Here is a 24609-nt window from a genome sequence, read left to right as displayed (position 1 = left end):
CAGAAGGAGTTGAGTTAGTTATTGAGCTGCTTAAAGCTAAAGGCCCCGGTTTATATGGCATACACGGTGAACATGTGTGGGAAATCTTATTTCTAACGCACGTTTAATCTTTCCTCTTAGTGTAACGTTGCTCAGCTTTTGTGTTTGCATCTTGTTGTTTACATTTCGGTTGAGCTGAAATCTGTCGCATATTGGTGTTGTATCTAGTGTTTTGTGTAGTTCATGATTGTCTATATATAGTTATGCTTAGTGCTGTAGTTATGTACACGTTTTTATTTTGCAATGCCGCTCGTATTCTTTATTTTGTGTACTTACAATGGAGGTCCCGCGTACGGCTTTGACCTTGGGACCTTCCTCTGTACGACAATCCAGCTGTAAACATGTATAAACTACTGCAGTAAACTTGAAACGTGAAAGGAAGATTCATTTTTTCTGTGGCTGGTTAATCAGCCTTATTGTGCAGTTCACCTTTGTTATGTGTTATTTTTGGAATGGGCAAATATTTGCTATATTCAGTTTGATATGTCATGCAAATTTTTCAGTTTGCAAACTTTAATATTTGCTCACCCTATGTTAAACTTAAAATTTAGAGTCTGCGTACTTCTCGGCACTTACGGAACCGTTTTGGTAGATTTAAATGCACTCCTTAAATGGTTCCTCAGTCATTGAGCATTGAGAGTGTGTGTTCTGGTTGACTATGTATATTGTTGCACACCATTGGTATTCGAGATGCATAAAGTTTAAACCTTTTCTTTCTCACTTTTATTGCAGGCATGTTAACGATGATCATCATTCGAACCCTTCGGAGAGATATTGCCCGTTACAACAAGGATGAAGAGGCAGTGAGTTTCTTTTTTTCCCCCCCCCCCCCCATTTTCATACTCCAACAATTAAGCCATTACGGAGGAGGTGGAGGAACTTTATTTATCCCATCCATTGAGTGCAGTCACTCCGGACCAGTGAGGGGTGTCCTCAATCCAGGACTCCCTGGCTGTCGCCGGCCTTCCGTGCCCTATTCATCAGCCGAAGCTAGGAGCAAAGGTCGGGGCTGGTCAGCGCCGCCGCCCACTGTGAAGGGGTAGGGCTGGGATTGGGAGGGAGGTCTGGGGTGTTCGGGCATGCCCACACTATGTGGTATAGTGTTCCTGATGTGGGGCAGAAGATGCACTGAGGGGAGTATTTTGTGCCAGAGCGTGTCGTGGGGGAAGGTGTTAGTTTGGAGCTGGCGAAGACAAACTCCTTCCTCCGTGGTGAGTTGCTTATGTGGTACCCAAAAAGTTTTGGGCAAAAGAGATTTCACATGAAATGAACGACTCTTACAAACACCCTTTTCTGCAGCCGTGTGCACACCTTATTTCTTGAGGATAAGTGAAGGCAGTGACCCCAGGGCACTGGGCAAATGGCTTGAGAACAAATTATTTCAAATATACCTGCCTGTAACCGGTTACGTAAGCTAAGCAGTATGTTACCATATAAAAATATTGATAAAGTATCACTGGAATGTACAAGCTTTCAATTTTTGTGAGGGCGTCACATTCAGGAAAACAAAATTATGGTTAGGTTTAGTTAATAAGCTAATGTGATTCATGTAACAGGAATTGGCAGTCAGTCAAAGAAAAAAAGAATCCAAAGAAACCTGCATAGTGCACCCTTTGGCCAGTCGAAGAATCTTGGCTGGCCGGGGTTAACCTGGAGCTTTTCGTTAGTGGGCCTCATTGCCAAGGGGCCGCTGTGGCACCTAAAATCTGAAGTGACAGTTTTCTTTCGCGAGTCATTAAATTCCGCTCTAGTTCTGGTGGCATGTTGAATTAGCAAGAAGGAAAAATTGTATGTAAGGAAGAGATTGATGCTCCCATTTTGGCACTGAATTAAGGGACTAAATGTGATCGTTGCAGCACAAGTACGAAGAAAATTCTGCCTGCAGGCTCCGCAATCTCCAAGATAAAATTAACAGTGACCTTTGGTGGAGGCAAAAGTGGCCATACTATGAGATGTCCTTTTCAGGGCAATTCTCTTGTCATCTCTCAACAGGGCAGTGATTGTCTTGAAACACAATCAACATTAAATTGTCTCGTTTTCAGGTGTCTCAAGCGAGAGAATCGAACCACTACTACTATTGTTATGGCCATTAGGATAGCAGAGACCTGCTTGCATATGTTGGTTGCCACTTGGTGCCAGGATAGCTTTGAAGGCAAGCTACCTGCTGCAGTGGGCCAGCGGCTAAGGCATTAGGCTGCTGAGCCCGAGGATGCGGGTTCGATTCCCGGCCGTGGCAGCCGCTTTTCTGGTGGAGGCAGAAAGTGAAAACGGCCGTGTGTTCGAGCTTTCTTTTTACGTTAAAGATCCCCAGGTGGTCAAAATTAATCCGGAGCCCTCCGCTATGAGGCGCCTCGTCGCCTGTGTAGCGTCGGCGCGTTAAACCCCTCAATCAATCGATCAATCAATTTGAAGGCAAGCTAAGACTCAACATGAGAAAATTCCTTTGCCTTGTGCATAATTTTAGCACACCGTGACAGCACTGACACATTGAGGAAGGCACAGAGCAAATAGGCTTGTGTGCCCTCAGCAGCATGCACTGGGGTCTTTAATCAAGGGGGGGTGCCCCCTCTTCCCCCTCTCCCCAGGAGGACGCGATGGAAGAGACTGGCTGGAAGCTTGTGCACGGGGACGTCTTCCGGCCACCCCAGTACCCCAAGCTGTTCGTGGCTGTCGTCGGCAGCGGCATCCAGATCTTCTTCATGATGTTCATCACCATCTGTGAGTCTCCCAGGGAGGGGGGAAGGGGGGAGGGGGGCAGCAGGGGCAGCACAATGTCTGCAGGACAAGCAGTGCAAGTGCTCTTTGAAGTGTGCAGCACTTGTGTCTGGTCTCACGGTTTTCCACCTGCCATGTGTACGCACAGTTGTTTGTGGGGGTAATTGACGGTGGATGGATAAGTGGCACAGGGGGAAGTTTGGGAAATCACTATATATGGCATGTGCTGGAATTTTAGCGGGGGCAGGAAATTTGCACGTGTATAGCAAAGGCTGTGGGGATGCTGCAAGTAGGCCGTAATGTGACCGGGTGTGGTGTCCACAAGCAAGTGTTGTCCATATACAGTGGACACCGCTTATAATGTATGTCACGGAAGCTGTAAAAATCCGCACTATAAACAAAACATGCGCAAATCCAATCACATCACAATCTTCCTTTCAATCATTCTTTATCATCTCTGAAACGAAGGCCTCTTAAAGGAGTACTGACACCAAATTTTGATACCTAAAAAATGATATAATTGGCTTCAGTAGTTTGTACAGATGCCTCACAGAAATTTTTGCAGCGATCCGAGGCCAGAATCACATCTAAAATCGATTTTGATTGTCCAGGCCGCGAGCTTCCACAAATCGGCAGCACTAGCGCAATCGCTTTCGGCGTGACGAAACATTGGCCTACGTGTCTGGCCGGTTCAGGGTGACGTCATATAGTCGTTTTCAGAACCGGAAACGATATCCTGCGCTGCTGTTGTCTGTGGTATTCGTTTGGGCAGGAGACGTGGGCGTAGCTGTGTGAGCAATGCTTGTAAACGTTGCGTGTTCGACGTCTTTGCTCTTCAGTTCGTTGCCGGCGCATGGTGTTCGGCACTGGTGCCGAAAACGGCGTGGTGCCCGATGTCGACGGGCACCGCGCCGACGCGGCGGTGCGCGTCGCCGAGCTCGCCCAAGTTGTGCTATGGCAAGCTCGCGGTATGCAAAGTACTGCTCGTGGAAGCCTGCCCGAGCAAATCGACGACGACGCCAAGATGCATTATTTTCCACGCGACGACATGCAGCGCTAAACGTGGACTTCGTGGAGTTCGTGCACGCCGGCGGCCGCAAGAACTGTCGCCCAAGCCAGCGGGCTCGGGGTTGCACGGGTCACCTTGGGTGTTGGGAACTTAGTATCGTGGCGACTATTTGATCGCTGGTATCTGTACAACTGCGAATGACCATCCCTTACACAACTTTTCACCACACTATCATCCCCTTTTTCGCATACGAAGCTTTATTTTGGCAATAATTTCCGTTTCTGCGATCGGTGACCAAGACATCTGCCGCGGCCTGTTTTGATTCTAGCGCGCAGGTGGCGCCATCTTTCGGCCGCTCGCCGCACCGTGGTGCCGACAGTGCTGGGTCGGAGCGCCGAACCCCCGCTGCCGGTCAGCTTAGGCTTACCATTGCGGCAAATATCTGAACGCCACTTTTAAATTCAGCGCTGATAACAACTCCTAGCACAATTTTCAACACAGTAACATCTAGTTTCTCGCATGTAGAGCTTCTTTTTCGTGATCAGATTGATTAGAAGAGTTGCGACAAGCTGTTGCTATCACGGTCTGCGCCGGTTCGAGCCGCAGTGATATTAAAAAACGGACGACGGCAAAGACATCGCCGGCCTAATCGCCTGGCCAAATAAAGTTGTTCTGACTGTCGGGTGGCAGTGACTCATCCGAGTATGAAGATTCAGATGACATCTCGACTCCGCGGGCGAGTCGCGGACCATGTGCAATCGTAGCAGACGATGCGGCGAACGCATGGAGGAAAGAAAAACGTCCCTGACGTCACGGGTGAGACCGTGACGTAAGGTTTCCCACTTGCAGGCTGGCCTTCGAACGGCCATTTTCCCGCGCGGCGACCAAATTTGAAATTGGTTGCAATAAACGTGCTATAATTAATTCTGTGTTGGCGGCTGACGGCTTTCGGTTCGATTTTCGTAATTACTAGGCCAATAGGTATTCTTTACAGCATAAAAACTGAAAGCGAGAAATTTCGTGTCAGTACTCCTTTAAACATGGAGGCATGGTTTTTATTTCGTTTTATTTATTATTATTATTACCTTTTATTATTTTATTGGTGTGAATGTTTAAACCATGCGATATGGGAAGCAGTTTTTGCATTTTGTGTATCAGTAGTTGTTTAATTAGCATTATTTTTAATTGGTTAGCAGTAGTAGTTCAAACTTGGAAGTTCGAATTGATGTAAACATGTATGTGATTGCAAAACAAAAAAACTGCTTGCCATATTTCCTTCTACACAACTTCTTGTATCTATTCATGTCTTGCTGGTAATGTTTTGTTGAATAGTTTTTTTTCCTATTGTACTCAAGAACAATAAAGGATTTTTTTTAATTAATGCAGAAACTAGTTATCTCACATCAAAACTACTTAGATATTTGAAATCAGCTAAAAAACTAAACAAGCCCATGCAGTTTCGTCAAAATTGGTTGGAAAGCAAAAAAAATAAGACCAGTGTGCCCCCTTAAAACGATGCCCCACCTGCACCCGTCAATCAGCGGACCTGTTGAAAAACCGAACTATAAACGGTATTGTGCCTTGGGCAACTGTGTTTCAAGCGGTATGCATTGACTTTTATGGGAGGCCAACCGGTGGCCAGGAAAACCTGCATTACATCCGGTCCCGCACTATATGGTGTTACGTCATAAATGGTCTACACTGTACACGTAAAGATACAGCGTGTATCTATGGGGTTGTAAGTAGCATCTAGTTAGTGCAAATTGCCCACCACAGTGGTTCAGTGGCTAAGACATTGTGCGGCAGAGCTTAATAAGGATGCAGGTTCGATACCTGCCGTGATTGCCGTTTTCCTGATGGGGGCAGAAAGTTAATTACACCCGTGTTGATATTCTGTTACCCCATTGCATCATTTGGTGCATCAATCCCCACAGATTTCAATGTCTAGGGCGAATTGTTCTCCCCTCTCTCCCTGTGCAGTCTTTGCCATGCTGGGTATGCTGTCGCCTGCATCCCGGGGGGCCCTCATGACAGCGGCCATCTTCCTCTATGTCTTCATGGGGTGAGTGGTGGCATTTGAGGCACTGGCTGGCAATACGCGGCGCCAAGCCTGTCCAGAAGCGCCAGCCAGGGCCAGCCCTTTTTCTCTTTCGTTTTGTTTTGTTCATCCTCCGGGGTTGCCCGATTGTTTCACTGCCACTGGTGCCTGCAAAGTGGGTGTATGCAGTGCTTCTGTTTACAGCTTTCGGGAGAGCATAGGCAGGCTTACAACAATGCAAATAATAGCTGTGCTGTTTCATGATGTCCGCTTCAAGATCAAAAAGTTCCTTAACACTTTGCCATTACCAAAGGGCGCTTATGTGCTACATACGAATGAAAAGCAAGAAAAAATTACAAATGGTTTTCCAATATCACAAAAGACAAATTGGCAGTGCAGACCCCCGCCTTTTTTTTCTTTTCTTGCAGTGTCCTGTTGTGTATGACATAAGTGTTGAATTCTGGTGGTAGCAGCTGAGACTAAGGCTGTCCTCTTACGTCTTGATTGAGGCAAAGTACAGCAGTCTCTGTAAAGTGCTGAATGGGCACGCAAGTGGGAGTAAATGTATAGTGCACCTTAGAGAAAGAATGAGTGTGGGATCAGAAAGCCGTCCCTTGTTCTTGCTTGTAGCAGCAAGAACAAACAAGTCTGCTCCTTCAACAAAAAAAGGTAATCATGCAGTCAGTGCGTGCTTCTAGGGCCAGATATTGGGTAGTCCAGAGTCAGGAAAAGAAGAATGCTGCATGCCCCATTCATATACAAGAAGCAAGCGTCGCAGATGTGGGGACAAACATGCGGGTGAGACGTCCTGGCTCCAGTGAAGAGCAGCAAAATGTCAGAGGACTGACCAACTGCTAGCATGGAGTCACAACGCAAAAAAGGAATTCACCTCGAGGGCTACATGGGCACTTGGGCGTCATTTGAAGCGGCACGAAAGCCCCCTGTGGGGAATAACCACTAGGCAGCGGTGGCCCTGTGTAATAGATGCTGTGAGTCGTCTGACGTCTCCCAGGAGGGTTCAGGGCCTCACTGCTCCTGTACTGTTCTTTTCCTTTCACAGCCTGTTTGCGGGCTACTTCTCGGCCCGGCTGTACAAGACCCTGCGGGGAGTGCAGTGGAGGAAAGCAGCCTTCCTGGTATGGTGACCCCCCCGCTTCCCTTACAGCTGGCATGTCACTGAGCCATGCTCTGGGGCTGGGCACAGACAGACATAAAAGGCGGGCGGCGGGCATTGTACGAAGTCCTGCAATAGGAGCACCTGCAATAGGAGCACCACAGTGGGTGTTAGGCTTATCACTTCAGGCATAACCCATTTATCTCTGCCGGCATACTACCAACACTGCAGTACTCTACTAATACATAATTATGATATAGTAGCTGGTGGTAGTACACCTGCCTGAAATGCTATTTGGAACACTGGTGGTACATAAAAGCAGCTGTGCAGCTTGCAGGAAAAGGCACTGTCAAGCACCAATCGGGGATGTAAATCTCGTTATGACCTTGCGAAGTGCTGCTTGGGAAATGGATGCGGTATACAGTAGAACCCCACTTATGTTTTTTACGGGACTGCGGGGGAAAAAACGTGGTGGCCGGGAAACATATAACACAAACATGCCATTAGTACAGCAAAAACGTGCTGTTAAACACTATGACCCGTATTCATAGGCAGTCACTGACTACCGACCGGCTAAACTTAGTAGCCCTGACTACTTAATCACGACTTACGCAAGTCGGCGCTCACTAGGCCCTTACTAACCAAAACCGTATTCTAATCAGCACCCAAGTGTGTTGACTAAGTAGCCAAGGGGTAGTCGCAACTGTAACATCTTCAGAAGATGCTGCGCACGCACGAAAGAGATTTCCCCCTAGCAACGGGACAGTTGCTGTCGCTACAGCTAAATATATGCCTCACCATCCAACTTCTCTCGTTTCGGTTTTTGCCGCCCGTTTCGTCATCCGTACGCCAATCGGTGTGCTTGCCTGCCCGGGGCTCTGTGTGCCCCTCTTGTCTGCGGAATCCTTGCTACACAGTGACCGTTTGCAGAGTTTTCAAACAGTCTAAATAGCTCGTATATACCGTATTTACATGATAGTAGGTCTACCCCTTTTTTTTTTTTTCTTTCAAATTTGACTACCCAGCGTTGGGGGGTCGACTTAGAATCGAAATCAAACCGTGTACCGCTAGTAACGGCAAGGGAAACGAGAAATCAGGAGTGCTACAAGGTGGCCAGAGCCTTGCACCCTCGTTTCCATGGTTACGGTCGAAGCATAGCATATTAATTTACTGTTGCATACATTCTAGTGTCAACAAAGGTGATTCCGACTTTGGAAGTTAGCGCTCGCGATCTGTGCCCCTTGTGCGACTAACCTCCCACCACCGCGTTCGGAAGTGTACTGAACAACATGATATGATTGTGGCTCCGTTAGCGCCGCACATTGAATCAAGGAATTCGCTAATACTTGTTTTGCTTATTAGAGACGAATAAAAGGAAATCGCGAGCGGCCGCTTCTGTCAGCCACCATAGTTGTTTTGATATCTTGCGGCAGTGGCCGCTGCCGGTAGCTTCGATTGTCTCGCAGCGAATGTGTTCTCATGATTGGAAGTAAAGTTCCTGCTCAACACACAGCACATCGTTATTCTGCGCGCTTGCACAGAAGTAACATCTACTGCGCGCACCACGAGCGTACGGCTCGTGGGGGAGCATCGAGCATTGATGGAAGAGCCGCCGTAGGGGGGGTATTGGTAGTTTACGGAAGAGCTTCTCTCGGCACGCATTCACAGCAGCGTTCAAAGGGGCTGCTTTCTGCACTCGCTTTTTTTTCCTCCCTCCGTCATCTTGACCAACCAGGCTTTGGCTGAGGGCAGAAAAAAATAATGAAAGCAGAGGGTGAAGACCCCATCACTCGCTCCCCTTGCTCCCCCCTCTCTCTCTTCAGTGAACATGACCTAACTAACCCACCTACCCATGATTCTGTGGAGTGAGCCTTGGTTTTTGCTTGTTTTTGCAATCGATGGGAGAGTCCATATTAAAGTGAAGGGGACGCTATGCTCGGCCCGCAAGTGTAGCAGATGGAGCTGTATGGGGCCGACCATTACAGCCATGAGGCTGTTGCCAAAGAGAAGAAAGTTTTTCTATGCTGTTCGTTTAGCAGCCACTTTCATTGCGACGTCACGAGTTGCAATGTTACATAGTAACGTGAGCTAATCTGCCGCTAGTCAGGCGTTAGTCAGGGGTGTCAATACGGCCTTATGTGTTCAGCACAACATGTTGTAATACTACTACAAAAACTTAAAAATGTTTTGTCAAGATCGTCACCTTATTTATTTAAACTTTGCAATGGTATCACATACCATCATGCATTCTTAACATGAAGAACTTGCCTGATTATTATGCAGTCAATTGAATCTGTAGGGATCTGCCAAGACGTTTTTCATATTGGTATGTGTCCATGTGTTTTTTGCGAGGTTGCTAGGTTAGGTTTGTTGGGGTGGGAATAAAAAAAATAGCACAAAGATGAGAACCAAACCTGCATGGTTGTTGCACCAATCTTTTTCTTTACTTCTTCGACATTTTCTCTTGTCCAGACCAGTGTAGAACTCTTGTGGTAAAGAGACTGAATGCGTGCAGCAGTTTGCACTTGCTGGGTTACAAAAAATGTTGTGTGGAACATTTTCGAGCTGGTCTCCTTTGTGAATCAAAACAGGGTTTTGTAAGGTCAAGATTTTGACCCATCATAAAATGTTGCCACAGATAAAAAGCACATTTATTGAACTGCGAAATAGGGATGTGCATGATGTCACCGAACATCAATGTGCAAAAAAGGTTAAGACAGTAAAAAGCTATTGCCCTGTGCAGTTCAAAAATGGATGAGTAAGATGTTTAGACAAAATTTTGCGTAGCTGTACCTTTTGGATGGAGCTTTGGTTGCTACCAGCTCTTTTCTTTGTGTTTTGCCTAACCATGGATGCTTGCCAACTTGCCCGGCCCTTTTCTTGGCAGGGGCAGTCAGGTAGGCACTGGAAACTAGTGCTGGGAGTGTGATTTTCCTTAGCCCGATGTCTTCATGTTAGTACAGTCAAACCCGGTTGTATCGAACTCGCGAAAAAAAAACCTATATAGGGAATAATTTGATTAACCAAACTAAGAAATTGGATGTCATAAAAGCACATAGCATTTATAAAAACACTTTATTAATGAAACTGCCTTGCTTTCGCACGAAATAGACCTGTATCTTTTGTTTGAACAACCTCGCTGCCCAAGACAGTTTACACTTCTCCACGTTGTCTAAGTCAGAGGATCTGAGGCCGCAACCTTTCACATTTGTGAAAAAGCGCCCGACTAGTGCGAGTGCTCCAATCACTTTGGAGGTTGTGGGCAAAGGATCGTCATTGCTTTCCTCGTTGTGCCCCTGTTTCACTTGCACTCAGTACATGTAGGTACATGTGTAGTTTAGACCATGGAGTGAGATAAAGAGGAGCGCCGACTGTGGCCCAGACAAAAATCATTTGCGAGGGACGATAATGTCCCGGCTCCACCGGGCGCCTAGCTTTCACTTTGCTCTCTTGCTCTTTCGTGCCCCTCTCGTCGTTGTGCCTTTGTTCGTTGCTCTCCTCTTGCTCGCTCTTTGCAGCGACTTGTTTCTCGTCGCCGCAACATCTGTCTTCTAATATCTCAAGTTCTGCGTGCAATCGCGAGAAGCACGCGGAATCTAAATCACGGTGCGTGGCCACAATGAGCGGCGGGGTAATCGCACACCGCCACATACGCGGCGATCGCTTATTCTCTAACAGGGAATGTTTAGTCTGGAATAATCAAGGCGTACTGAAGAATATCGATATAACCCAGGAGATCTAAGATGAAATTATACGACGACGATTTCAGAACGACACAAGAAATGAGCCAGAGTAATATCGCACCCTGCAACATGCACTCTTGCCTGATTCGGCTTCCGATAAAACAGTACGGTGCAAAAATCGCTCTTTCTTGGTCACATGCTACCCTTCTGCGCGCTTAACGCAAACAACGTTTACGTCCGCAGTCTACGTAGGCGTGCGGCAATGATGCATGATGCATACACACACGAAATTTACGGCGGCCGCCTTGCCATGAATATGGAAATGCGCTGTCAGCGTCATTACACGAGCAAATAATTTTGAACGCTATCTTTGCTTCAGCTCGCGTCGTAACTTACGGCCCGATGTTCACTGTTACTGTGCGGTCGTGTAATCTTGATTGATTGATTGTAGGGTTTAACGCGCCGACGCAATGCAGGCGATGAGGCGCGCCGTAGTGGAGGGCTCCGGATTAATTTTGACCACCTGGGAATCTTTAACGTGCGCCGAAATCTCGTACACACGGGCGTTTTTGCTTTTCACCTCCATCAGAAAAGCGGCCGCCGCGGCCGGGAATCGAACCCGCGACCTCATGCTCAGCAGTGCAACACCATAGCCACTGAGCCACCACGGCGGGTGGTCGTGTAATCTTGTTGATGCCGCCAGGGGATACCGCCAGATGCATCGCTAAGCAATGTGTTCTTATGACCTGGTTTGTGAAAATAAAGTTGTTCTCGAATAAAGAGCAAAGCAGAAAAATGACCTATGTTGCATCATAAGAAGTGCTTGCGTGTTTAATAAAATTACATTTATTTAAAATAATTAAGAATAAATTTGTAACGTGCTGATTATACACCTGACTTATTATCTTATCTTATTAATGGTGGCATCAACGGAAGTCTGCCCCCTGCATGTTGTATCTACGTGTCGTAATAACTAACAGCTGCACAACCAGTTGAGGGGTCGCAAGTACTAATCAGAAATTAGAGAGGGAGTGGGAGAAGGCAAGTGATGTGTCAAAGAAGCGTGGAACATATTGGTACTAAGTGTAGTTGTGATACGGAAACATTTTTTGAAGCGTCCCCCGCGTGCCCCTGGCGTGGTTGTTTTGGCACTACTCACAACCAGCCTGAATTGATGAAAGAAGTAGCTGTTTATGCAATTCAAATCGTTCAATTGATTTGAAACTCAGTGTTGCCTTCAAAAGCACCTAGCCCCAATCATCATTTTTCAAGCAACACTCTGCATTTTACGTGCACTGTGCACCAAGGAGGAAACGCCCGTGTGTACGAGATTTCGGCGCATGTTAAAGATCCCCAGGTGGTCTAAATTAATCCGGAGCCCTCCACTACGGCGCGCCTCATCGCCTGTGTTGTGTCAGTGCGTTAAACCCTACAATCCTCATACTGCACCAAGGAGGAAGCTGCTTTCGACTGTTTGGATGTAGTTCTCTGGAGCGCCATGTGCTACAGTAGCGTGGTATGCAGTACTAGCAGTACGCATTACGCAATGCGTGCTGTCGTATGCAGTTCCAAAAGAGAATAAAAAAAGCTCGGGGCTACACCCCCGCGTTACACGAGCAGAGATACTGAAACAATTCGGCATGTGGGCTCAGTGTTTAGCAATGATTCTGATTTTGAGCCAGCAAGTTTAGTTTAAAAGTGGCGAGAAGGTGGAGGGCACTTTTAAAATCGCTATTTGCTAGAACTAGTTGGCTTCTGTCGGCTTTTGTAATACATGTAGCACACAACAGAATTCCCATTCGCCAATTTATGGAACGTAGTGCTATTCGTGGCCCGAAGTGCAGAAAAGGAAGCGTTTCTCTAGTGGCCAGATGTCTGAATGTGGTCTCTATCTACACTTCGTATTCCCGTTCTGCAAACAAATCCTTAACGTATCTTCTCCGTACGACAACTTAATTCCGTCAGGTACCGGTTACCCAGGAGGTGGTGTCGAACCAGTTAATCAGGACCGCAACGGACGCGAAACCGCGCTAAACGAATCGCCGCCGAAGCAGACGATAAATTCAGCTGGAATGCGCCTCGCCGTCGTGCCCCGCAAACTAAGCAGCTCCGAAGCGTGGGGATCGCTGCGCCATGTGTAGCGCCACCTGCATTGTGCTCCGCGAGTGAGGGACATTAAGGGCCCGTCGGAGAGAGTGAAGTCAGCGCTCCTGTTTACCTTACTTTGTGGTTTAGACCGACTGCTTATGAGCAGTCGGGCTAAACTACTTCTAGGGGTGTGCTGGGAAAATTTTCCCTCCGTCCCGAGGGAAAGCCAACTTCAAAAAGGTGTTCTTGAAAATCTCGTGCATCATGGAGACGTCCGACTTCTCACCAAGTTCGACACAATGTACAATTGCCAGATTCACGGCATAAGGCAAATTCTGCAGTTTAGAGCCACTAAATATGCCTTTATTCAGTGGCACTAGCACTGGCCACCACAACTACCCTTTGGAAGAAAGCCCACAAAGTGAAAATGACTGAAATGCAGTGAACAACAACAACAACAACAACAAAAAAGCATGGCGAGTGGGCCAGAATCATTTTTTGCAAGTGGGGGTGTCGACGGCTCACCCTACACGGCACAGTGGTGCAGTCACGATAGGGAGAGCGAGGGGAAGGAGGATAAAGAACCACTCACTGCTCTTGAGCAGTCGGGCTAAACCACTTTTAGGGGTGGGGGCACTTCTGCGGCATATGTCGTTTGGTAGTTGCTGGTATTTTGTTCGATGTTAGTGTACTTTTTGTTATATGTTCTTATCATAAATGTACCGCGTCCAGAAATAGCTCGATGTAAATGGGTTCGATATAGTCGGGTTCGACTGTAGTTGGTTGCTTCTACCTTCAGCTCTGTCTCTTGGGCGCTGGCAGCGATGCTGCGGTGCTGTTTTGATGCGACTATTGCTGTAACCTTCATCTTGGTCCTCTTCTACCTTGCAGACCTCGTTCCTGTACCCAGCAGTGGTGTTTGGAACCTGCTTCTTCCTCAACTTCTTCATCTGGGGAAAACACTCGTCGGGAGCTGTGAGTTGGCTTTGTAGCTCTTAGCCCTGCACAAAAGCAGGGTGGCCATTGCTAGGCATTTCTGCACTAGTTTTTACACTGCATGCCCATCTGCCCTTTCGTGAACAGAGTGGTGGGTAATGGGGGTCCCTGTTCCCCCGTGTGTGCAGGTGCCCTTCTCCACCATGGTGGCCCTGCTGTGTCTCTGGTTTGGCATCTCGGTGCCCCTGGTGTTCCTGGGGTACTTCTTTGGGTACCGCAAGAAGCCCTACGAGCACCCCGTGCGCACCAACCAGATCCCCCGGCAGGTGCCCGAACAAGTGTGGTACATGAACCCCTTCCTCTGGTGAGTACGCTGCTGCCCTCCAGGCTGAGCCTTGAGAGGGGGCTCGTGCTGCATGGGGGTGGACTGCACTAGTGTCAGGGGCGACGCATAAAACCTTTTTTTCTTTTTCCTTGGAAGATGGCAATGCAACCCATCCTTAAATGACTCTGCATGTTAGAACTCTCGCTCCTTGCTGAACCCACTCATCTGCTTTTGGGAGTTGTTGCCTGCACTTTCATACATGGCTGGCCCTACCCACTTGGCTGCTTGACAGCTAACGTGACATTCGTCTTCGTGGAAAACAGCCCCTTAGTGATGAGTCAGTGCAGCAAACTGTGTTGTCGTAATTGAGGTGACCCTGTGATTCCCACGAGGGCTGTCCACACCCGATGCCCTTTGTTTCAGCACGCTGATGGCAGGCATCCTTCCATTTGGAGCCATGTTCATCGAGCTCTTCTTCATCTTCTCCGTAAGTCGACTTTGTCCCTCTTTGAGGTCCCACGGTGCAGAATGGCTTCCCTTTATATTGTCGGAACTGATTGCAGTGTCGCTTGGCATTTCTCTTGTTTCTCCCCAGGCCTTGTGGGAGAACCAGTTCTACTACCTGTTTGGTTTCCTCTTCCTGGTCTTCATCATCCTCATCATCTCCTGCTCCCAGATCTCCATAGTGATGGTCTACTTCCAACTATGTGGCGAGGTGGGCTCCGTTTTCGCTGCACCTCGTAGTACTGCACTGCAAATGCTGCTGCTGTTGCCACGACAAGCTCTTACAGTGGGGCCTATGTACCTAACAGTCTAGCTGGGCTGGTGTTTTTTGTGTGTGCATCTTTATTAAATGTTCGTATATAGAATTTTCGTAGTTATGTGAGATTGCTTCAAACCAGCCAATACATTATGCACTTTGACCCCTCCACACCTCTCCTAGTCCTTAGCTTCAACACAGAAATCTGAGGTTGGAAAGTAGGTTGGGTCGTATAAATTGAATTAAGCATTGTTGGCAATGTGGAAGTACCCAGCATTGCTACCACGGATAGTCGTTAATGTTGTGTGCATTTGGACCTACAAAAATTTGCGGTGTGCCAGCTTCGAAAAAAGGCCTTTGCCCTTTAGTGTGCAAGATGGATTGCCCTGTTGTGTACACACGGAGCTCGTGGAATTTGCATTAGCGGGGAGGTTGAAATGCTGAAACACAAATGCGGGCATGAAGCACTGCCACAAATGGCACATCCACGCAAGAGGGCAAGTGACTTTGTGGCCGACACTTTGCGTCCATGGCTGGTGGTCAGGTTTGCAGCTGATCGCCAGTTAGTTAGAGTTAGTTACGAAAGGAGAGCACCTATTGCGGGCCACTCTTGCAAATTAGTCGACGTTGTTAATGTTGGAGCTTGGTGTTTGTTTGTTTGCAGAGGTGGGTGGAGTAAGGTAGAAGGTGATTAACCCTTTTCATTCTGAAACTTTTAGCCACTTTCCAACCATCCTGGCCTAAAACTGTTTAACCAATTTCTGGCACCATGACGAAAAACAAGAACTGTGCAAGAAAAACTCTCAGGGCATTTATTTTTTCTCTTGCATTCTCCTTGCAACTTCTTTACTGATATTTGAGCAGCATGTGAAGCTGCTCGAAGCATTTTCCTGGGTGCAAACCAGGGTTGTTACTGTAGGTTTTGCAGAAATAAACAGAAGTGCAGCTTGCTGGGCCAGTTGGTACACATCGAAGGACCGGAAACCAACGAAACGGAACGGCACATGTGTTGACTTGGTTGTTCACAGAGTGTGTCGGTTTCTTCTATTGAATTTCAGTTGCTAGTCCAGCGTTGTGTTGTCTCGTCTCTCCTCGTATTTTGCGTCCTTTTTCACTGGTTTCCGTTCCTTAGAAATAAACAATTTCCCTTTTGCCTCTTTTTGTTTTTCTATCGCTACAAACAGCACACGTGATGGAGGCACGTAATTCTCTACCTCACTGAAGTCATCATTGCTTTCACCAAGTGCACCACCGCAAAACGCGCAATGAGAAAATGGCCATGCTTCTCAGGGAACAGTGTGCACATGAAAATGCTCCGAGATCCAGAAGGCCTGCACTGAACATTTTGCTGCACTGTAGTGAAAATAAGGAAAAATTCAACAAACAAACATATCCCTCAAGAGATGGCGCATCGCGTATACAAAGAATGCTCTCGCGGTGCAGTGAAAAAAACCGCGAAATTTAACCTCGAACACCCAAGTCGTGCAGAACCCAACAACGGACCGCTATGGGTGTGTTGCATTTTCAGGCAGGGCCTGAAAATGCGGCACAGTCAGTAGATGGTAGTTGATGGTAGTCAGTAAAGGAGAGTGCATCAAGAGAAATGAGGCACACGTGTGACGTGTTGCACATCCTGTGGTCTGCTCACGACTGTGTGTGCCATCTTCCAGAACTACCACTGGTGGTGGAGGTCTCTGGGGGTCTCTGGAGGATCGGCGCTGTACGTGTTTGCCTACGCCGTCTTCTACTTCGCCACCAAGGTTCGTGCCCCTCCTTGCCTTTTCGTCTTGCCCAAATCGCTGGTGTTTCCATCAGGAACTAAGGTGCATGCAGAATTTGCAGGCAAAGCACAGAGTATGACGTTTGCCACGCATTAGTTGACAGCACTCCAGTCTTGGCTGCACCACACTTCTATGTTTCCTGGTCAGAAAAGGTTTGAGACGCCTTGTAAAAACATCAAAGCCTTCTTTCGTGGTTGTCGATTAGTAGTCGTGGGAAGTGGGGCCATGCCAGCAGTGTCAAAACATGCAAAGTAGTAACGACCACAGAGGTGCCTGCACAGCCTCAAAGCAGTGCAAGAGGTAGTGGGAAACTCGCCCTAGGTTTGCGGTGCACCCGAAAGGAATCGCTAGAAATTGACTGATGCATGGGAATTGAGAAGAAGCCTTCACTGTGAGAGAGTTGAGCAGGAAAAGTTATGTTGAGGGACTTCCTTCCTTGTAAGCTTTCTCTGCTCATTAGTAGCCCAAAGGAGGTGCAATATCTGGGCCAAGTTTGTTGGCCAGCACCTTCGCATCACTGTGAGTGAGTGCTGCCTGGCCATGGTCATCACCAATTGCAAGCAAGGGCCCATTTGCTGCATCACAGGCTGGGTGTGCCAGTGTTCAACTCATCACCCCTGTTAGGAAATCGCGTTTGTGCAGCAGATTTCTGTAAACCTGCGCACTTCCATTCTGGCATACGGTAGAGTTTGTAGGTGTCACAGCTTTGTTCATACCACCTGAGCTGGTGCACTTCTTTTCCCTCATTGGTAATATGAAAGTGGTTGTGCATGACATCCAGGTTTGCATTAGGATTGAGTGTGCAGCTCAGTCTAAGGCAAACATTTGGAGGGACCCTGCCATGAGATGCTGCACGTTGTGAAGGCTCATAGAAGATTACAAATGTGAAGCCCCGAGCGGGGTTTAGAGCTAGAAGCGCCACTGCAGACTACAGGCATGGCAGGGCTAGTTCAGGAGAAGATTTTGAAGGTTGGGTGTGTGTGCAAAGCTGCCTCACTGCACTTGAAGACAAAGAGTGAGGCTGGCAATGAGTCGTGACGCTGTAGAAAGGGTTGATGGTTGGTTGTAAGTGATGACCTGTCAGAGTGTGCCTCCCAGTTCACCCTCCCTTCCTGCACCCTGTGTGTGCAGCTTGAAATCACCGAGTTCATCCCGACGCTGCTCTACTTTGGCTACACCTTCATCATGGTGCTGACCTTCTGGCTGCTCACGGGAACCATCGGCTTCTACGCCGCCTACTTCTTCCTCTGCAAGATCTATGCGGCCGTCAAGATCGACTGAGCTCCCTCTTCCTCCACGTGGAGGAAGATGAAGAAAGGATCGTGGGAGGCTGAACGACCAACCTAGCAGACAGTGACGGCAATGGGTGTGCCTGAAGGAGGGTGGACTGATGGGGGAACATGTGTGTGGTGTGGGGAGGAGTTTCTCCCTTTCAGTGTGTCTCGTGACTCTTGCTTGTTTTGTTTCTGCTTGCAATTGGTGGCAGTTCCCGTGGGGGTTGGGGTGGGGGGGAAACGGAGCAGAAGGGAACCGCTGTCTTCACTCCAGTGTGCAAACATTGCTCTGCCGTTGGGCACTTTATGTCCCAAGCCACTTCCAACAGCAAAGGGAGCAGTGTGCTGCAATTTTTAGCAGTGCTATGGACAATTCTCCACGCTGTTGAGTTTTTAGGGGACAAACGACTTTCTCTGGAGAGCAGAGGCTGCCGCTGTTTGGGCACGTAGCCCAGCAGCAGCACTGAATCCAAAAATAATCTAGTTGGGGCTCTGGAGGACTCTAGCCATGCAAAAGACAGTGGTGAATGGCTTGTCGCGTTTATAACCTCGAGGGAGCAAATGGATTGATGCTTCCTTACAGGGGGACGGTCCATTTCTGAGGGGAGCACCACTTACTGAGGGAACTATTTGAGGAAGTGAAGTTGGAGGAGGGCCCCACTGGGCAATCCACTGAGTGTGATTCTTCTTCTCATGCTTCCATGGAACTAGCCTTTGTGGCAATGATTTTCACACCAGTGATAGTTGCTCGCTCCCTGCATGAACCATAGTTGACACTGTGTTGATTGTGAAGTCATCAGGCAAGAAATGTGCACACGTTCTTTTACGGTGTTGTGTTCAGACATGCAACAAATCTGGCCTCAACTTTTTTTTTTTTTTTCAATTTACATGTGTTCGTATTTTTCTGATGCCCCATTGGTGTGGGCTGTTCTCTGTTGCGAGGAGCTTTTTGGACTCCCACATGCATGTCTGTGCACTTTTATGGAGAATACATGGTTGCACCTGTGAGCTCACGTGTTAGTGTATAACTTAGGCTTCTTTCTTTTGGCCATGTGGCTTAGGTGGAGGCGGCTGACACCACTGTGTGTTTGGGGAAGAGAATGGCACTGCCTCAGTTGTGGCCTCTGTACCGAAACCACCGTCTGTACGCTCTTATGCGTCCGTGATTTTTTCTTTAAACGCCCTCTGTGCTCCTAGTTTTTTGTATGCAATGCAGAGGACTGCTTCGGCAGGCACACAAGTTGCTTTTCTTGTTTGTCCAAAAGTGCCTGTCTGTGGCTAGAGTACAGCCCACTTGTTTGTGGCAGTTTTAGCATAGTAGGGAGCAGTCGTATGAATTAATGTTCAGTAGCCTGGGGGCAGTAAAGAGCTCTGGCTGGCTGGGCAACCCGGAGACCAAAGGGACACCTCCAACATAACAAATAAAAGGAACGTATGGTTTGGAGGCATCAAGGTCTCGTCTATTTTGAGCTTCTGTCCTGCACTTCCATGGGTCCATGGTGCATGAAAAGCCTAGTGTTTTTCTGAGAGCCAGTGTGGCTTGAGGCGCTGTGCTGTAGCACTGTTATCATGTAGTTGTAAAGGATCTTATCTGTAGGTACTGTATGGCTGCAAGACCTGGTCCTGTCTTTCTAGCGCAACCATTGAGACAGAGTTTGTGGATGGAGTGCGTTCACTTGTGTGCGTGATTGCAGCAGAGTGTTGGCCGGTGAGTTTGTCGGTCTCTACCTTTAGCAAGTCATTTTCTTGTGGAACCTCATTGTTATTTAGTGCATTACCCTTTTTCTTTGTGACTGTAATTTATGATGTACATAACTTGCATTCGTAACAAGGAGGTCTTCTCAATTTTCAGATGGCTTCTATTTCTTGCCAAGGGCTGCTCACAAGCAAAGCCCCCCTTTTTACTTAAACGTGGTAATTGGCAGAGCTGCACTGGATAGTGGGAACCTCTTCCTTAGACCATATTTGTTGCCTACATTCCTGTAGTTGTGGCTGTGGCATTGGAAAACCTGGGGTGGTCGCGTCATCTCCCAATCTTCTCCTGAACTAGCACTGACTGCCGTGCCCTGAAACGCTCTGAAAGAGTTCGGGTTCTGGCTAGTTGGCAATCCTTAATGTTCACAGCAAGAAAAACAGACAATGGACACTGTGCTTGTTTGTGGTCCATTACTCTGTCCGTTGTCTGTTTTTTTGTGCTGTGAGCATTATGGACTAACGGAATTCCCTCAACTTCCTGTCCCCCAGTATTGTTCTGGGTTCACCACTAGGTTTTGAAGGGAAGGGGGGGGGGGGGTGGGGGGGGGGGGGGGCTTTGTTCAGATGGCTGTGCACTTAGTAGTTGTATTCTGTATTTTAAATTTTAAAGCGGCTGACCTTAATTTTTCAACTGTGGCTGTTGATTTTGCTGTGACCTACAGGCCCTGGCATTGCCAGTGGAAACCTTGTGGCCCATGTGGCCACAGGTCACTTCTTGCATCTAGAAGGAAAAACTCCTTAAAACTTCCCTATGGGAATTGTGAAAATATTTCAGTGAATTGCTTAAAATACCTGCTGAAAATAGGAGGAGGAGGAGATAGCTTTTATTACATCGGGAAGACACTAAGTCAAGTGGGGGAAGTGGGAGTAGAGGGTGGGATATTCGTAGCTTGGGACATCTTGAAAATAAACCATTCGAGTTGAAGCTGGTTGGCTCCTTACGAAGGCGGAAGAGGCCACGTGGGGTGAGGAGAGCAGGCTCACGGCTCTAAACTACTCACGCTAGACCGCTTTCTAGGGAGTAGTGCGCAATTAAAGTCAGCGTGGAGGGTTCCAGTGTTCAAGGGTCGATGTATGAGGAGGAGGCACTGGGAGGAGGCTTGAAGTTTCTGTAACGCGTAAATTTTGGACAGTGCCAAATTAGGTGCTGGAGATTGGTGGGTGTGAGGGAGGCGCAGAAGGGACATCGAGGCGGCAGGGATGGGGTGTACCATTTACGGAATGTCTCTGGGGTTAAGCTAGCATTCTCAAAATATTTGTTCATAAAAATTTCGGCTGATCTTGGGAGCGGGGGTAGAGCAGATAAAAAGCCGGTTGGAGTGAGGGTCTTGAGGCGGTCTTTGAAAATAGTAAACCTTTTTTGTATCAAGCATTGCCAATGCCGCCAGTTCGAAAACACCGTAAATAAAGATCCTACTGGCACCCCGTGAACAAGCGGTGTCTTCCAGCTTTAGAGTGCGGTAAAAACTTAAATTGGGGCGCCACTGTGCCAAGATTTCCAATTCTTTTCTCTCTAAAAGAACAAGGACGTCTGAACACCCCTGCACAGAGGGAGGTGGATTGAACGTCTGGAATTGAGGCGTTGCAACCTTGCCCTGTCAAAGCACGTTTGCATTAAGCACTGGTATGCCCACAGTGCATGTCATCCCACACGACCACACACCATGATTTGCAGCTCCCCCACTCCGAGGAAATTAGTTTAGTCTGGATCTACCATTGTGCAGGTCACCATCTCAAAAGATTCCAAATAGCATTCCTAAAGGAAAAAAATTTGAGTTAGTCAGTACAGGCCACCCCCCCTGTACTGACTGGCTGGGTTCCATCATCTTCAGCATGACACCCAAATACCTTTTTTATTGATTTTCAGCCTTCACAACAAAACTGGAAGCCAATCAGAACAGTCCTTTAAAAAAGTGGTGGAGCATAGCTGTATTGAAGAGTCTAAACTCAGGTCAATCTTGCAGTTGCAATGACCATCAAAACAGCTGCCATTTAGTTGCGAAGGACGACAAAAAATGACTTGGAGGTGATTAAATTGCAAGTGTTGCCAGAGTGCAACTTAAATATGGACACAGATTGTAACATGCTTCAGTGTCTTAAAATCTCTGAAGTACTTTATTACCCTCGTACTTCTCAGCCGCTTGATACTTGATGTACTGTGCTAAGAGAAAAAGGCACAGTAAAGTTTTAGTGATGAAGAGAGCAAAAAGTGGAGGAGGAAAGATAAGCCTACATCAGTATAGATGTGTGAGCACAAGTGTAGCTGATGGTGTTGCTAGTTCTTGTAGCTGGTGCTCAGTCATCGTTTGAGTTTGATAAGAACCATTAGAAATACAAATAGGCACTGTTCAGAGTACTCTTCAATTCTTGTGTCCATGATCTTAAACAACAGCGCAAAAGACAAGGACTAAGAAAGAAGCACAGACAAGCCTGACAAACAACTGAGCGTAATTTCTTTCTTTTCTTTTCTTTCTTTATTTCTTTATTTATTTTCCCAGAGGTTCCTGAGAAGCTTCCTGGGCTAAAAGCTGTTTTACACAGCTTGACGGGGCCCGGGAAGCATTGCTGCTCGCCCGGGAATTTATTGCTGCTCGCTTATAAATACGCTTGTCACACATAAAAATACACAAAAAACAGAAGATTTACACAACCATAAGAAAACGTAATCACGTCTTGTCATATCTACAACCACACGTTTACCCATTAAGGTAATTTATCTCTTTTTGCGTTAAAGCCACCGACGGCTTGCTGACGCATTTTTCTTTCTTCACCGCAATCTCGAACGCTTCGTGAATCTCCCTCGTGTCTGTATCTCTGTACCGCTTCAAAATGGCGCAGTCATCCAGAAAAGGGCACACAGCCGCATGATGTGCAATGAAGAGCGAGGTTGCTTCCCGTGCGTGTTTTCATCGAGTTGGCGTGTTCACGCAGCCGGTCATTCACGCATCTTCCAGTTTGCCCGATGTACGATCTACCGCAACGAAGGGGAATGTCGTAAACAACTTCTTTGGTGCACTCCGTGAAGCGAGTGGCATGATTAGTGGTGCACGACCTTCGATCTTCATTATGTGACTCAGCATTCACTTTGCCACACAAATTACCCAACTTGTTTTTTGCTGAGAAGACCACATTCACGCCCGCCCGGTTTCCTACTTTCTTGAGGCGATGCGATACGCCATGAATATACGGTATACCTACGGCATAAGTATGTATATCCTCTGAAATGCCTGCACAATTATTAGCGGAGGTGCAGCATTTTTCTACGCCTCTGCCTACATTCCTGCGGCCCTGGTGATTCCCCTATGTTTGCCAAGTTTGTCAAATGTCAACAAATGTCAAAATTGAATTTTAGCACTCGCCTAATTCTGCATCACGAACCAACTTGCCCTGACCTCCTCAATTACCATTACAGGTGGTTATTTCAGTTGTTGATTCTGAGGTGATCTGCGGTCCAAGTAAAGAAAAGCCCATTACCTTCACATTCCGAAGTATCAAGCTCTGTGAGCGTGATCAATCTAGTCAGTACCCACCTTGCAACGGTGCATTCAACAGTTCTGAAACAACCAGTTGCTTACGGGGAATGGTTTCCCGGATGGGCTATTCCCTTTTGGGAAGCACGACTGCCCGAGAGCCATATTGCATTGACGAAGCTGCACAGGATGCACGGTGACTATGGCAGTTTCACCAGAAAACGCTGGCCTCCCCATACCATGGCAGAAGGCTTGGCCTGGGACGCAGTTCCTGCATGTATCACCTTCTTTGTGCTTTGAGCTGGTGTCTTCACTAGAGAGATTGAGACGGACGTTCTCCGCTGTCTTGGACTATGGCGAGAGCCTTATTGGAGTACTGACACAAAATTTCAAAGCTGGGGAAAACAATTTAAAAGGCTTCCTTTGTATATAGACATATCTCCCAGCAAGTTTCAACAGTAACCGTTCAGTGTAACATATTTTAAACCCATTTTAATCTTTGCGCGCACGAGAAAGCTCATAACAGGTACCCTTTCGCAATTGGCATCAGCATGATGCCATCTGCTCCTCTTGGCCCCAAACTGCGACGTGAGGGCCCCTGTGACGTAGTTGGCGCAAGCCGCTCGAGCGTGTGTATTGCATCACGTGTTGGGACTGACGTCTTGCTACCCGGGCGCGTGAAGATGGTGGAGACGCGTGCCTGGTCGTGCACGCGTCCAGATTGACAGTGGTGCGACAAGAACGGTGACGTCACGAGCGCCGTCCTGTCATGGCGGCCGCCTCAGTGTTTGCCGAAACGAAACTGACACAAATAGACGAGGCTGTGAATAATTATTTACGCTGCGACCGACCATCTAATGTGCCATTCTATGATTAGTGGGCTGGTAGACTCCCATAACAGTAAAATAAAAAAGGTAACACGAAAATTTCGTGTAGTATTCCTGTAAAATGCCATGTTTCAAGCATGCACGTTGTGCAGTTCAGAAAATAGATCGTAAAAAAAGTTGATGCTGCGCGAGCCGAGGATCGCGCGCCAGCTAAGGGAAACCAGTGCCGGAGGCGGGTCAGGGGAGGGCCCTGAGAAAGGGCGATGCACCGGAAAACTGCGATGGCTGGTGAGCCTTGGAAGGTGGCGCTGGTCAAGTGCACGTGGTAATGGGCGTGGCCTCAAATTTCTACAGAAAGTTCAATAGCAGATCAACAGGAGGCTCCTGGCGACGACATGCGAGCATGGAAGGAAAAAAAGTTTAGGAGGGAGCGTCACGTGACTATTGTGAGGCTTAGTCATAAAAAATAAAAAGGAAAAACTGATGGGAGATGCCCCACCTTACGTAACAGGCAAGCGGTAGTTCAGTAGTTCTTTGCGCCTCATGCAGCCGCCCGCCTGCCCGCGCTATGGTGCGTCGTTCCGTTCGGTTCCCGGGCCGTCCGGGTATTCGGGTTTCGGCGACGAGTCCCCGTCCGGGCGTTGCGCGCAGCGCTGCCTGCAACCCTAACCGCGCAGCAGGCTGATCGTGCAGGCAAAGTGTTCGGACGGGAGAGACAGAAAACATCTTTATTTATTGAGCTCTGGGATCCGTCGAAGTTCGCGCCGCAGTCGAAGTGTCGTGTTCCGCCGCCGT

General features: G+C 47.8%; 1 protein-coding gene across 1 annotated transcript in view; it reads left to right on the top strand.

Annotated features, from left to right (window-relative positions):
- Positions 1-19613, top strand: part of Tm9sf4 (transmembrane 9 superfamily protein member 4) — a 30041-nt gene extending 10428 nt beyond the window's left edge. The window contains exons 7-16 of the mRNA XM_077691314.1: positions 772-842; positions 2625-2757; positions 5744-5825; positions 6862-6937; positions 13578-13661; positions 13811-13986; positions 14371-14434; positions 14543-14662; positions 16378-16467; positions 17620-19613. Coding sequence (XP_077547440.1) covers positions 772-842; positions 2625-2757; positions 5744-5825; positions 6862-6937; positions 13578-13661; positions 13811-13986; positions 14371-14434; positions 14543-14662; positions 16378-16467; positions 17620-17769 — 1046 coding nt within the window. The 3' untranslated portion in view covers positions 17770-19613. The remainder of the gene's footprint in view (positions 1-771; positions 843-2624; positions 2758-5743; positions 5826-6861; positions 6938-13577; positions 13662-13810; positions 13987-14370; positions 14435-14542; positions 14663-16377; positions 16468-17619) is intronic.
- Positions 19614-24609: the final 4996 nt, after the last annotated feature.

The sequence above is a fragment of the Haemaphysalis longicornis genome, unplaced genomic scaffold (genome assembly GCF_048455015.1).
Source record: "Haemaphysalis longicornis isolate Haplotype H1 unplaced genomic scaffold, Haemaphysalis longicornis Haplotype H1 scaffold_10, whole genome shotgun sequence".
Lineage (NCBI taxonomy): Eukaryota > Metazoa > Arthropoda > Arachnida > Ixodida > Ixodidae > Haemaphysalis > Haemaphysalis longicornis.
Note: the sequence above shows the minus strand (reverse complement) of the source record. Positions and strands in the feature narration are given on the sequence as shown.